Below are 14,487 nucleotides of genomic sequence, written 5' to 3'. Positions count from 1 at the left end.
CAATCTATGGAAAGAGGTTAGAAAACAGAATGTTAGTAGTGTGCATTCCTTGTCATTACCAGTTGGGCCAGATAGTATTAAGACAGAGAAAAGCTCAGGGAAGAACCAGATGATTTATAAGCAGAAATGAAATAAAGTAAAGTCTAGATGCATGGGAAGAACTGACTGCATTTAGATCCCAAACAGTGAGATTCTGCTGTTTAGAAGTCATTGAGACAGAAAGACCCAGGAAAACCTGACTTGGATGAAATGACAGCCCATCTGTTTTTCTAGATGGCCTGAAGATAACTGATGATCATTTGAGACAAAGGTACATGGGGAAAACAAGGCAAAAAAAGAAAGCAGATTCAAAAACTATGTCTCAAAAGTGAGGTTCTTCACTTTTAGAAGTGACTGGAATCAAACAGATGAAAAGCCTGTCAATTTCCAGGAAATATATGACCAAGCAAACCAAAATACTCTGATGGGGACTCTAAAACCCGTGGGCCCCCAAACCTACAAGCAGGGAGTGGCTGAAAGCTGTGCAGCTCCTAAAAAGGGCTTATTCTCTTGTTCCCTCTTCAACGAAGAGGGAAAAAGACAAGGAAATACTCCCAAGGGGTGGAGACAATGAGGGACAATAGACCCAGCGCTCCTCTCAGAGCAGAGCCATGGCCTCGTCAGTGAATCTCCTCCACTCCCCACTGTAGTGGCCTTCACAAAGTCTACATAGGGTAACCATACAGTCGAGAGTAAAAGGGCACTGTTAATAACTCCACCAGAGCAACAGACATAAATCAGGACTGCCATGCGCCAACATGTGTCACCTAGTGTCACCTGGTGTCTCAGAATTGCTACAGAGTGGTGAAGGCAGTAGATCTCTAATTCTTTCTTGCCCAGTGGGAATCTTTATTTCTATTATGCTTCCCCCTGATCCACCACTATCTGTTGGGGGCAAGGGGGACACAAATAAAACTTATTTATGGACCAAGGGGAACCGAATCTGGAATTGACAGCAGGGCTACAGCCTACCCGTCCAGGGCTCCTAGATTTCAATTACTGAATGGGACTATGAGTCACATCCCTTGGAGTGAGGGTGAGGGAGTTCTATGCATGGGAAGAAATGTGTAAACGGATTGTTACTGACATAAGGGTAAACTGTGGTGGAAATCATTGTTATTCATTAAATATCCATGCACTTCCCTGGGCTTCCCAGTCCCCCTTGCAGTCATATTGGGGCCATGTGACCAGTTCCAACCAAATGACCGCAAGCACAAGCAACATCTATCATTTCCAGGCCCAGAAGATTAAGAACCTGTGTACCTCTTCCATTTCTCTCTTCTCCTGCCTCAGCAACCTCGAAGACTATGTGTTCCAGGTGGCATAATTACAGGACAGAGAACTGCCTGACCTTCATTGAACTTTAAATCAACCTCTGCAATCTTCAGCTATTGAAATTTGCAGTTTATCTGTTGTGATGGCAAGCCATGATTCCTTTAACTAACAATTTACTCTTTGGGAAGAGTAAGTTTACAGCCCCTTTTATCCACTTTCAGATTTTCCCATGTGCTATAATTGTCTTGATCCATTTAAAAAAAAAATGGCATTAACAGTAAGGGAAATGGAAAGGGAAGGGGGGTAGGGGGAAACTTGCCCAAAAATTTTTAAGTGTTTTATTTCTGGGTTTTCATCCTTTTGTTCTCTACCTCAAATAAACATAGCAACAATGTTATAACCATAGGTTAGCCTCTGCCAAAAGGAAAAAAAAAAAAAAAACATAAAATGGGTACAACTGGAGGACTGCAATAGTGTCAGTGTCCTCCCCAATGTCCCCTCCAGGATGAGAGCTGGCAGGGAGAATTCTAAGGCCACATCAATACAAGGGATGGAAAACAGAAAAATTAGCCATTTATGTCAATTTTCCCAAATAGTATCCTTTAAGGAAAAAATATAATTGGAGTCTGGGGAAATCATTTTCCTCGCTGACTTTTTCCTAAGTAAATTATCCAAAAAATTAATTAACTCTCCCATCCAATGAATAGATTTTAAAACATTCTCAAAATGGGGAAGCAGAGATTTTTTTCAATATCTAAAACATTAAATGCAGCCAGTTTGAAACTTCGATCTTAAAATAATCCCTTATTTTTCTCTTCTGAGAAATGAATTTTCATTTTAAAGATGCATGTAAGACAAGATCTGTTAACACCGGGGCTGCCTTATTTAACATGATCTTTTCGGTTGGACATTGAGAAGTTCATATGCCTACATTAGCAAGAAGTAACTCTAGGCTAAAAAGTAGTCAAACTTCATTTCTTTAAAACAAATAAACCATTAATTTGTGAAGTGCCAACCAGCAATTAGTGTTTGTTCTCATTTTAAGAGAAAAAAAGGGGGGGGGGGTGGAAGCTTATTGAATATTTAAATGAAGACTGAATAATTAAGGGACTTGCTCAAATCAGACAGGAAAAAGCGGGCAGGGATGCAACTGAGTAACACGTAGGTTTATACGTCTGTAAAGAACTGTCAACGGAGATCCACTGTCATAGGTCCAACTCGAGCCTCTACAGAATGAACTGAAATCCAAGAGGTACATTTTGCAAACTGAAGATAATTTGGGGCCCTTCGTCTTTCCTTCTTCTTTTTCACTTTTGCTTACACTGCTCCTCTTTCTCATCACTCTCATCTCCACAATCATCCACATGGTTGCACAGCTCGTGCTTATAAATGCAGCGATTGTTGTCACATCGGAACCGGTATGGTGAATCACAGGAAACATCCACTGAGAAAGGAAAGATGGCAAAACAAAAGTACACGTTAAGAGTAGAACGGGTCAGTATCTAAAATGCTCCCCGGCCAGCAACAGTCTGGCTTCATTCATCCATTCATTTGTTCATCCAATTAACCAACTGACAAATACATCTTGACTATCGAGTACACGCATTGTATCTAGGAACCAGATACAATGCCAAACAAGAAAGACACAGTCCTGGGGTGCCTGGGTGGCTCAGTCGGTTAAGCGTCTCTGACTCTGATTTCAGCTCAGGTCATGATCTGGTAGTTTTTGAGTTTGAGCCCCTCATCGGGCTCTGCACTGGCAGTGTGGAACCTGCTTGGCATTCTTTCTTCCTCCTCTCTCTCTGTCCCTCCCTCAGTTGCTCATTCTCTCTCTCTCTCTCTCTCAGATGAATAAATAAATTTTAAAAAGAAAGAAAGCCACAATGCTTGTCCTTGTGAGCCACAAACTAGATGTGCTATGATAGCATCTACTGGCGAGACCTGATCCAGTTCCGGGGGAGGAGGGATAAGAAGAGGCTTCACTTGGGAAGGCTCTGAGTGGGGAAAGAGCATGGCAGGTGTTTGGGCCTGAATCAAAATCTCTGTAGCTGGAGCATGGAATGAGGGGGACAATGACAGCCATGAAGCTGGAGAGGCTGGCAGGACCCTACACAAGCTCTTACCCTAATAGCAAGGAGGCCACTGTTTGTCCCTCTGACTGCAGTTGTCATTGACTCTCTAGAGCATGAAGTTTCCCACCATGACAGACTTTCCTTCCTGAATTCCCTCACCTCTCTTACATTAAAGTTGCTATTTCACATTTGAACCCTGTCTCATTTTGTTGAATTAGACTTCTTGCTGATGCTTGTGCACCTGTGAGGAACCCAAAGGTAGAACCCAGGTTCCTTACTTGTTTGGTACAGGGGCATGGTCCTCCATGCATGTACCTGGAATTGGGTAAACTCAACACACATATGTGTTCTTCTTCTACATGGAAGGCTTTGGCTGTTTTATTTTCCTTCTGCTTTTGCACCACACACAGGAGCAGAAGGAGAAACTTGTAATAAGGTTGGTTGGCGGGGGGCGGGGGGGAGGGAGGGGAGTCAGATCCAAGAGCTGATTCTTCGAAGTGTTGTTAATATTTATTTTTTCAAGTTCATTTATTTTTGAGAAGGGGAGAGAGAGAGAGAGAGAGAGAGAGAGAGAGAGAGACCGGTGCAAGCAGGGGAGGGGAAGAGAGGGAATCCCAATCAGGCTCTGCAATGCCAGCACAGAGCCTGATTGGGGGGGGGGGGGGGGGTTGATCCCACAAACCATGAGATCATGATCTGAGCCAAAATCAACAGTCAGATAGTCAACTGACTGAGCCACCCAGGGGCACTGGAATTATTGTTAATAGAACTGTTGCAGAAATACTTTGCTGTGAATGACAGGTGCAACACTATAAAACAGTGTTGGTTACTTTTTCATGTGGCTATGTCTATGCCTCTCCAAGATTTAATTTTAGTAGCTGGGGGCACTTGATCTTACAGAGGGAGCAACTTCCTAAGGACTTCTTTGAAAGTTACACATACTTAAGATATTTTTCAAGATCCATTAAGTTAAAGCAAAACAAAACATGCTCAGTTCCTAACAAGAAAAGAGGTAGCAAGAAAAATGTTGAGATGCCACTGTGAAAATACAATGCATCCTAATCAAATTTCTCTGAAGGGAAGGAAATATTCTGACATGGCATTTTTGTCAAATCCTTGGGCTAAAAATGAATAGTGATGAATGTTTCAAACACAGATCTAAGGCAAAAGACCAAGTACAATCACAGTGATGCCACTCATGCATCCAGTATTCAAAAATTGTCCAACTACTCTCTGGTATCACATGCTCCACATAAGAAACTCTGAGATTTTGCCAGATAACACCACTCCCATACCCGCCCTTTCTCTGCCTCTTACAGCACAGGTGAAGTTCTTCGTCAGAACCATCTCCACAGTCATTATCACCATCACATTTCCAAGATGACCTGATACAAACATGATTTTTACATTCGAACATAGTAGCCGAGCAATATGCACCATTGGGGAAGCGAGTGGCTGTGGGTGGGGAGGAGACAAATTCAAATTATTAGAAAAAGTACTAGTTTTGAAAAGTTAGCTTCTATTTCTCCTTTAGCCCTTTCCATTATAGCCTGCTCTTCCTTATTCATCGAGATGTTCTGTTGCCTGTCTGAAACCATGAGGGAATAATGAGGGAATACTTCTTAAGGACAGTTGTCCAATCCCAGTTTTCAAAGACGTGAGTCATTCTGTGGATAGCACTGGACTTCTTCTTTAGAGGCAAAGGCCACTCTTCAGCTGTGTCAGTACTGGCTTTACCCATCATCTATTTATACAGTTTCTTTGAAACCAGGTTTCAAGATGTGGCAACCACATCAATAATATCCATCACAGACAATCAACAACAATGAATATACATTCAGTGATTCATAAAAACTAAAATGTGAATAATCACATTGGCTTTCGTTTTAAAGAACTTTTTTATGCCATCATGCACTTTAGAAAAATGTTAGTGCTATAAATTCAGAATGCTCTACTACCCAATCCAAGTTCTTTATATCCATCTATTCATTGCTCAAATATTCTTGTTTACCTGTGTTTTTTTCCAATTAATGATTTGTATCATAGTTAATAATGTGTAACTATTTTTCTTAGTACAGATATTTACTATATTTTCTATTTAAAATATTGTTAATGAAATGCACTTGAATGACTATTATGAACTACTTGGATACAGTGACTCAAATCCCAAGTGAACTGATAATTATCAATGAATGCATTGATAGATAATCAATGAATGCATAGAAAATCCCTATGGCGTTCTCATCTAAGAAGTGGTGGCTGATGGAGAGGTAGGTTCTACTAGGCCATATGTGTTCATTTCAGATAAACAGCACCACAGGTGCCTAGAACTTACGACAGGTGGCTTCATCAGAGGCATCCAGACAATCAGCGGTTCCGTCACATTTTGATTGTTCAGGCACACAGTGTCCACTCTGACACTGAAAATATCCAGGTTGGCAGGTCTTCAACTCTGAAGAGAAAAGACTGTCATTCCAGAAGGCCTTGTCATTCTCAGTCAGGTCCATGGAATATAGTAAGTACTTCATCACATTACTATCCAAACTTTGTGACTGGCTCACAGCAAATGCACAACTTGTGGTTAGCAAATGAATAAACTCTCAAAAAATACACTTTCCCCACTCAACAACCTATCTCTCCTCTATTAAATAATCTCCAGCTTTCTCTCACAAATCGGAATCCCCAGACCCAACCCTTAATGAGTAAAGAGCTATAAAAAAATCGCTTGGGGTTTATGATTCCTATTCTAATCCTCTGGCCCCTATACCAGGGAACTACAGTAATATATCCCTGAGGGCCACTTTCTGGGGAGCAGTAGGAAAAAATGAATGTATTTGTTGTTGTCATTTATAAGGACAATGCAGACTGAAGTCTGCTCCTAGGAAATGTTTAAGTTAAAATGAGATTTTTAAAAATCTCTTGCCATTTCCCCCTTGTATTAATCAAGACTGCTGTAAGTTAAGAATAAAAGCATAGAAAATACAGAACAGAAAGTACTGTGTTATGCTAAGGTTTATATATAACACAAATTACAAAAAAAAAAAAATTGTTTTACCCTGAAAAAACATATAAAGTTGCATTTGAAGTCCCTACTTCTGTCAACAATGCTGACCCTACTACCACCACCCCTGGTAAGCCTCTCAAAGCGCTCTGACAGTTACCACAGTCTCGTTCATCTGAGTTGTCTCCACAGTCGTTGGTATGGTCACAGACCCAACGAGAGGGGATGCAGCTTTGATCATCACAACGAAATTCACTTTCTGAGCACTCCCGGGGGACTGAAAAGGAAAGCCACACAGCCATCAGTGAGGACCAGGAATCACACACAGAAGACAGACTTGTGAGTTGGCCTGAATACCCTCAGTGTGCGAGGCACTCCTGTGTCCCAAGTCCTAGCAATTTGCTTGGGCTGGCCGACTGTCTGCCCTCCAAAATGAGACCTTCTAACTCAATTTTAAGAATATAAAGAATGACCTTTATTAAGAGGTTTGTCCAAATATGATTTAATCTCAAGATAATTGTTGATTTCATGATAGTCAAGATAACCTCCAATAGCATTAAACATGAACTTTCTCAAATTTACAATTCCAGTGGATCACACTTTCATGTAAGAAGTTTTTAGCCAATTGATATTTGCAGGTGCAATCAGCATTCTGATTCTCTCAATTGCCCATGGCAAACGGTGATCACTTCTTATTTCCAAAAGGTGACCAAAGTTACAATATATTCCATATTACAATTCACCTGGCTGGCTCAGTCAGCAGAGCATATGACTCTTGATCTCAGGGTTGTGAGTTCATGCCCCAAACTGAGTGTGAGGCTAACTTAAAAAAAAAGAATGCATTCCGTATTAGTCGATCTGAAATTGACATGTATATCATGAATCACTAATAATACGTTCAGGGCAGGGTCTCAAAGTTGTTTTCAGAATGCATCCAGTTATTCAAGACTGACTATCTAGTTTGATATGATCCAGACCTTTGGATTCCTTTTCTTGACCTCCCTATCCAATTCTTTGTAGTTAGCACCTTCATTGGGAGAGAGGAACTAAAACCTGACCAGTCATTTAACCATTAGCCTTCAAGATCTCTTTCCTCTGTTATTAAGGCCATTTTGGGGCAAGTGCTTAAGAAGCAAAGTCTTTGGGTTAGCACCTTTCCTTCCTTAACTTCTCTTCATTCTGATTTTTTTTCTTCCTATTCTATTTATCTTGTTATATTTGTTCTTGATTTATTATAAGTCACCTCAAGTTCTTTGTAGAAAAAGTTAGATATAAATAAGTTTAACAAGCAAAAAACATACTTGGGTAAACATCCTTCTCCCCAAAATTTCATTATAAGCATCTTAAAAGGAGATGTTTATGTCTTTATCCAAAGAAAAAGTAGAAATGTAGCAGTCAGCAGAAAGCAAGAGGTCAGGTCATTGTCATCCTACCCATCGAGGAAGAATGGCATAGACAACTGAGTTATGGACAAAAAGAACAAGCATCACAGCTCTAGTGGCACACAAAACCCTGAACACTCACCGCAGTTTTCCTCATCTGAGTTATCTCCACAGTCATTGTGCCCGTCACATTTCCAGCGAAGAGGGATGCAGTGGTGGTTATTACAGCGGAATTCTCCCAAAGGTTTGCACGTCCTCTCCTCTACAAAGCACAGTCATTGCCAAGATTTCAGAAGCCAAAGGTCAAGAAATGCCAAGGTAGTGCTGGCTTTCTTGCGAGACAATCTGAGAATTATGCTACCATAGACTCAAAGCTCCCGGAGAGGAACACCAGCAACATGTACTATCAATATCCCTCTTTTGGCTAACCTGAACCTATCCTACTTAAACTTGAAACTGCTACAAATTAGATTCATTCTCTTTCATAGAAACTGCTCAAAAAATGAACTGGTATCTGGCTTGTAAATTTGCAACAAAGGCCTGGAAAGGAAGATTAAGTGATGCCACGAGCTAATAGAACATTTCCATCTCATTGCCTTTAGTTGATTAAATTCAGTGTTATTAAATTCGGTGTTAAAATAACCTGTTATCTTCCTTACTCTCTTCCAACTAAGCCTGGCATATACACTCACAGACATTCGGGTTTCAAGTGAAAAGTATATGGCTAACCTTGACAGATTCTATTAATTCATTGGGCCTTTTGCCCCTAAGTTCTGTCAATGTTGCTGGGGTGACTTCAGCTTTCTAATAGATGGTATGGACAGAGAGACATTCAGAATATGAAAATCTTCAGACAAGAAATACTCTGATGATGAATCATTTTTTTAGAGACAGATACCCCATCTTTTCTGTACCATCTTTCCATCAATTTTAATCAATCTATATAATTAGACAATTTAAATTTGTCAAGTGTGAATAAGGATGCCACATTTAGGAGAAATTATATAAGTTCCTGATATCTTAACATCTTGCCCAATTACAACATCCTTTGGGATGGGATTTCATTTAAGATGATATACATTAAACTCCCCCCATTATCTGATAAAATGCTACAAAAATGTGCCATGTTATCAGAAGGCACTGTTCCAGAGCTAAACAGACGAACAATAATGACACGGGAAATGCACTCTCATCTCCTAGATGGCACCTGACACTTAGGTTTTCTTGCTTTCCCCCCACAACCCCTGCAGCCCCTCCTACCACAGCCTTGCTCATCACTGTTGTCCCTGCAGTCATCAAAACCATTGCACACAGCCCACTGTGGGACACAGCGGTAGTTCGTCCTACAGCTGAATTCTGTATGGTTGTCGCAGCGATGGCTCACTGAAAAGAGAGGAAATAGCAAAGTCAGAACTGAAGTCTCAGTCCTGCATGAAAACAGCACCAAAAGATACCACCCCATTGTCATATTAAGGAGTAAACAATTATCATGTTACCAACTGGATTAATTCTGGCAACATGTGTCTGTTTTAGGTGTGATCTATTTACCAAGAACAGAAAGTGTCTTAAGTTTCTTCACTATCCCAGTTACAGGATAACTATGGGGGCTGGGGTGGGGGAGAACCAGGCTTGAAGCAAAAAGAAACCTGGGTGTCAGGTCTACCACGAAATACAAATGTGATCATCCACTTAATGTGAACCTCAGTTTCCTCATCTGTAAAGTGGGAATTGGTAATACATTCCCTACCTCACAGTGTTGCCCTAAGGCTCAAATGAGAAAGCGCTAAACATACAAAATATTCTGGGTAGTAAGATATTCGGGGTCTTGAGAGGAGGAATCAGACACTTTCAAAACTGGGTCTGGTTCCACCTGCAAGCCATACTTGGCCTTGCAGTGCCAGAGTTAGCAGGGAGAGCCAACGGGAAGTGTGCCATGGGGCCAAAGCAGGGGCCCCTTGGTTTCCTGATCCGGGTCATGCATGTCCCTCGCACTTACTGCATTCTGACACCGGCTCATCCGAGTAGTCTCCACAGTCATTGTCCACATCACACTTCCAGCCTTGAGGGATGCAGTGGTTATTGGCACACTTAAAATAGCCTGGCTGGCAGATCCTGCTGGCACAGTTGTAAACATCTTCATCTGAGTTATCCCCGCAGTCGTTCTCCGAGTCACACCGCCAGGCTTCTGGGATGCAACGTTTGTTGGCACACTGCCATTCGTTGGACTCGCAGCGGTGATGCTCTGCAAGCAGGGGCATTGCGTTGCAAGGTGTCAGGAAAAGAAGCTCCTAATTTACACTGATGGATCTTGGAGAGCCTGATCACAATTTCTTTTCAGAGGACTCACGTCCTAATGCGCTTATTGTCAACCAGCACAACTACATAGTCAGTTACTCTTTTGACTATGACCGTCTCCTATATTCATAAATATCTTTCTCTTGCATACAGAATTAGGGGTTCAAGACTACTCTCTGATGGCATACTAAATTCACCTTCTCCTCTCCCTGTTCTCCTAATGGACAACGTGTTTCAAACTTCACGTTTGTTGTTATTAATGTGTTGTTTTTCGTTTGGAGGGTTTCCTTCTTGGCTTTTAAAAATGAAAACACAAATAAATATTACACACGAGTGTCCTTGTTTAAAATGAGAGTGGGAAACCCTCATTTCGCCCTCAATGTTAGCGCCCCAGGAGGATTCCTGCATGCATTCTTTCCATGCAGAGCACATGGTAAAGAATCACGGAATGCAGATGACATACGACCTACCTCAACTGTTTGCCCTATAAAGACCTTACTTTATAAAAATATAGTACGGACGCGACATTTCTTCTAGGATTGTGGACTAGTTTTTGGGTTACGGCATGCAGAAGATCCCCACAGAATCACAATCGCACACAATCTGCTATAGAAATGGGCAAAGAGGGGCGCCTGGGTGGCTTGGTCGGTTAAGCGTCTGACTTCAGCTCAGGTCATGATCTCACGGTCCGTGAGTTCGAGCCCCGTGTCGGGCTCTGTGCTGACAGCTCAGAGCCTGGAGCCTGTTTCAGATTCTGTGTCTCCCTCTCTCTCTGCCCCTCCCCTGTTCATGCTCTGTCTCTCTCTGTCTCAAAAATAAATAAACGTTAAAAAAAAAATTAAAAAAAAAAAAAGAAATGGGCAAAGAAGGCATAAAGCAATTCAACACACCACAAAGAATCTGGTCTTCATCAGAGCCATCAGGGCAATCTTGGTGAGCGTTGCACAGGAAGTGCGAGCTGGTACAGTTGCCATCCTTGCACTGGAACTGGCCTAATGGGCAGTAGCGCTGTGGGCAAAGGACTGGTTCATCAGAGCCATCCGAGCAGTCTCTCTGTCCATCACATTTCCACCAGATAGGAATACACCTGACAGACAAAACGCAGCACTTCTCTTAGCAAAACACTTGGTAGGAGAGGCTATCCAGAGAGAAGATGTCAAACCTGAATCCCAGGTGATAATACGCAGGACTATTTTACTGTGGTGTATTTTCAGAGAAAATATAACTAACTAGATAAGATGGAACAGGTTGGTTAAGACTCAAATGCATGCTGGAAAAAATGCTTTGACCTAACGATTGAATTCCTGCCACAGAAGACAGTGGAGTGTGTGTTTGGGGTTGTGATTCTGGTAGCAGGAATTGGTTGGCAATATCTGCTGGGGTGACATAAAAGGCATACAGGTATTGGTTGGAAAGGTAGAGGGCACTTACATTTATTGACAGCCTAGGTCAAGATAGGCATATGCTAGATCCTTAATCTAAGGTATTTTACTTAAGCAGACTAATCGGCCATTGAATCTTACATGCGATGATCTGAATTAACACCTCCCCCTGACTCAGTCATCAGTGGCCTACAGCCATTGTTAGGGAAATAACCTGTGGGCATGTTTTGTAACAGACACAAATGATCAAAAATGGATTTAAATGTATAATCCTGGATCCTCTGGCATAGTTAACTAAGAAGCTAGGCCAGTATATGAGTGGGAAAGAAAGAAATTCTACAACTCTTGAGGACTATTTTTCAGTGTGCACATATACAGTCTTGGGCCTGACACCTAGAACAATTTATTAGAAATAAAAAACACAGCTCGCTTTCTCTCTAAAATATAAATACTTGCATATGTAGGTATGACCTTTTGGTTAATAAATAGCTTCTATTCATGGGAGATATTATCTGAACTTGGAGACAGAGAGTCTTGGTGCATTCCGAATGAACCACATTAATTACCCAAAATCTGAGTTTATTAGGAAATTCCCATCCTTTGGACTCTCGAAGTTCAATGGGTGTCCACAGGGATGGAGAGGCAGTGGGGTGAGGGAAGAGAGAGCCTTACTTTTCATTGTTAGCACACAGGAATTGGGTGCTAGAGCACTTGGGCAGGCAGAAGTTGAGGTCACCCATATGGATGGTTCGGAAGTCATCTGGACACTCACAGGTGAATCCATTTCCTCCTGCTGTGATGAGGCAGAGATGAGAACAGCCACCATTGTTGGCCCCACAGGGATTGCTCACTAGTGAAAGAAGGAAAATATATGTTCATTCATTTAAAATATCAAGAACAGGTGAGCTGACTGCTCACCTAATCAAACTAGTCACCTCTCATAAGAAAAATCATTATCCCAGTTACATGCTTTTTCCAAAAATTCATAAATAGGACAGATGGTAGAACTGTGTAAGCAATGCTATGCTTTGAGAAAACTGATCTATGTGCTACCAGAAGTAAGGCATACCCACTGGTGTTTAGAACTAGAAAATATGTGTTTCTCAAAGTCTTTGGAGATCAGGTGGGGAACTTAGCTTAAGTTCATGTGCCCAGAACCTAACAGTTTTAATTTCTAGCAGATGCTAGAAATTTTTCTTTCATTCTGAGAATATGGGCAATAGAAGTATGGCCAAGAATGAAGCGAACAGGTAAACTGTGCAGTAGCACCTTTACTAATTTTATGGGTCATCACTTGGAGGTAAAGATTAATTTGAACTTATATTTTATTATTAAGTAAATTCTATCCCCAACATGGGGCTCACACACAAGACTCCAAGAGCCAGAGTCTGTGCCCTACCAACTAATACAGCCAGGCGCCCCTAATTTGAACTTCTGTTTAAATAATATCAAAAGTATTTACTTCCAGGGGGTGGGAGGACCTGAATATCCTTATTTTGCCAATTCTCATTTTTCCTTACTTATAAGTTTATCATGTTTTAACAAAACACCACAACAAAGCAGGCCCACAAAATCCATTCTATCCCCAAAGCATATTCCAGACCTTTGCTAGATTATCTTTAAATTATACAATGGTTTTAACTACATGATGAGGAATATTAGTTCAAAAGAAAAAATTTTCCCTAATTTATGAGACACTGTCTTGCTCTTAACATTATTACCTTCCAGATGACAAGCATAACATATGTTTAACACATAAAATGTCATACACAAATAGACATTTAATAAATGATGTTTTATAATTATTGTAATTTTCTTTTTAAACATTTCCTTTAAATCAATCATTTAATAGATTGGTATTATGGAATAACTATTTATTGTGGTTACATAGGAAATGCCCTTATTTTTCAAAGGTGCTTTCTTAAGTATTTAGGGGTGAAATGTCATGATATTTTTAACCCACTTTAAAATACTTCAGTCCTCTCACCGAATACTTCAGCTCAGTAACTACAGCAACATAACAATTGTTAATTCTTATTAAAAACAAAAGCCCAGAATAAACCAGATGTTAAGAAAAAAAAAGTTATATACTACTATCAACAATAGCCAAACTATGGAAAGAGACCAAATGTCCATCAACTGATAAATGGATAAAGAAGAAGCGGTATGTTAATACAATGGAATATTACTCGGCAATGAAAAGAATGAAATCTTGCCATTTGCAACAAGGTGGATGGAACTGGAGAGTATTATGCTAAGTAAAATAAGTCAGAGAAACACAGACATCATATGATTTCACTCATGTGCAGAATTTGAGAAACACAACAGATGAATATAGGGAAAGGAAAAGAAAAATAAGATGAAAACAGAGAGGGAAACAAACCATAAGAGACTCTTAAAGACAGAGAAGAAACTGAGGGTTGGAGGGGAGGTGGGTGGGAGAATGGGCTAAATGGGTGATTGGCTTTAAGGAGGACACCCGTTGGGATGAGCACTGGGTGTTATATGTAAGTGATGAAACACTAGGTTCTACTTCTGAAGCCAAGACTATACTGTATGTTAACTAACTTGAATTTAAATTAAAAAAAAAAAAGTTATAAGCAGCCTTTCCCATATGCTTTGCAGGAAACACTAACAAGTGATGTCATTCTCTTTATAGATTATGTTTATGTTTAAAGAAATAAGAATGGCATGCACAGAAACTAAAGCAACTGGGCCAGGCTTCTCAGTCACGTACTCACCAACTGGCTGCCTGTATGGATGATACACGTGGATGTCAAACGGTTTATGTGTTGTGTTCACCAGGACAGTCCTATCTGATCCGTCATATTTGTTTCCCTTTTCAACTGTCCTTGTATTCCAATCTGTCCAATAAATAATGTCTTCAAAAATGGTAATAGCAAAGGGGTGAGAGAGTGTCCCGTCATACACGGTATGTCGATGGCGGCCCTCCAAATCAGAATACCTAGGGTGGGAGGAAGAGTCACTTAATGAAGCTAACTCCTTTCTTCTAATAGCTTTAGGGATAGATGAACTGAAAA

The 14,487-nt window shown here is 40.7% G+C and overlaps 1 protein-coding gene across 6 annotated transcripts in view; it reads right to left on the bottom strand.

Moving 5' to 3' along the window:
* LRP2 (LDL receptor related protein 2) overlaps positions 1-14,487 on the bottom strand; it is a 198,753-nt gene that overhangs the window by 28,869 nt on the left and 155,397 nt on the right. For all 6 annotated transcript variants that reach the window (XM_078451168.2, XM_078451170.2, XM_078451169.2 and 3 more), the window contains 10 exons: positions 14,188-14,411; positions 12,119-12,296; positions 10,955-11,151; positions 9,766-10,011; positions 9,030-9,152; positions 7,912-8,031; positions 6,548-6,664; positions 5,722-5,838; positions 4,704-4,841; positions 2,636-2,758 (listed from right to left, as the gene is read on the bottom strand). In XM_078451168.2, coding sequence (XP_078307294.2) covers positions 2,636-2,758; positions 4,704-4,841; positions 5,722-5,838; positions 6,548-6,664; positions 7,912-8,031; positions 9,030-9,152; positions 9,766-10,011; positions 10,955-11,151; positions 12,119-12,296; positions 14,188-14,411 — 1,583 coding nt within the window. The remainder of the gene's footprint in view (positions 1-2,635; positions 2,759-4,703; positions 4,842-5,721; positions 5,839-6,547; positions 6,665-7,911; positions 8,032-9,029; positions 9,153-9,765; positions 10,012-10,954; positions 11,152-12,118; positions 12,297-14,187; positions 14,412-14,487) is intronic.

Source organism: Panthera onca, chromosome C1, assembly GCF_046562875.1.
Source record: "Panthera onca isolate mPanOnc1 chromosome C1, mPanOnc1 haplotype 2, whole genome shotgun sequence".
Taxonomy (NCBI): Eukaryota; Metazoa; Chordata; class Mammalia; order Carnivora; family Felidae; genus Panthera; species Panthera onca.
Note: the sequence above shows the minus strand (reverse complement) of the source record. Positions and strands in the feature narration are given on the sequence as shown.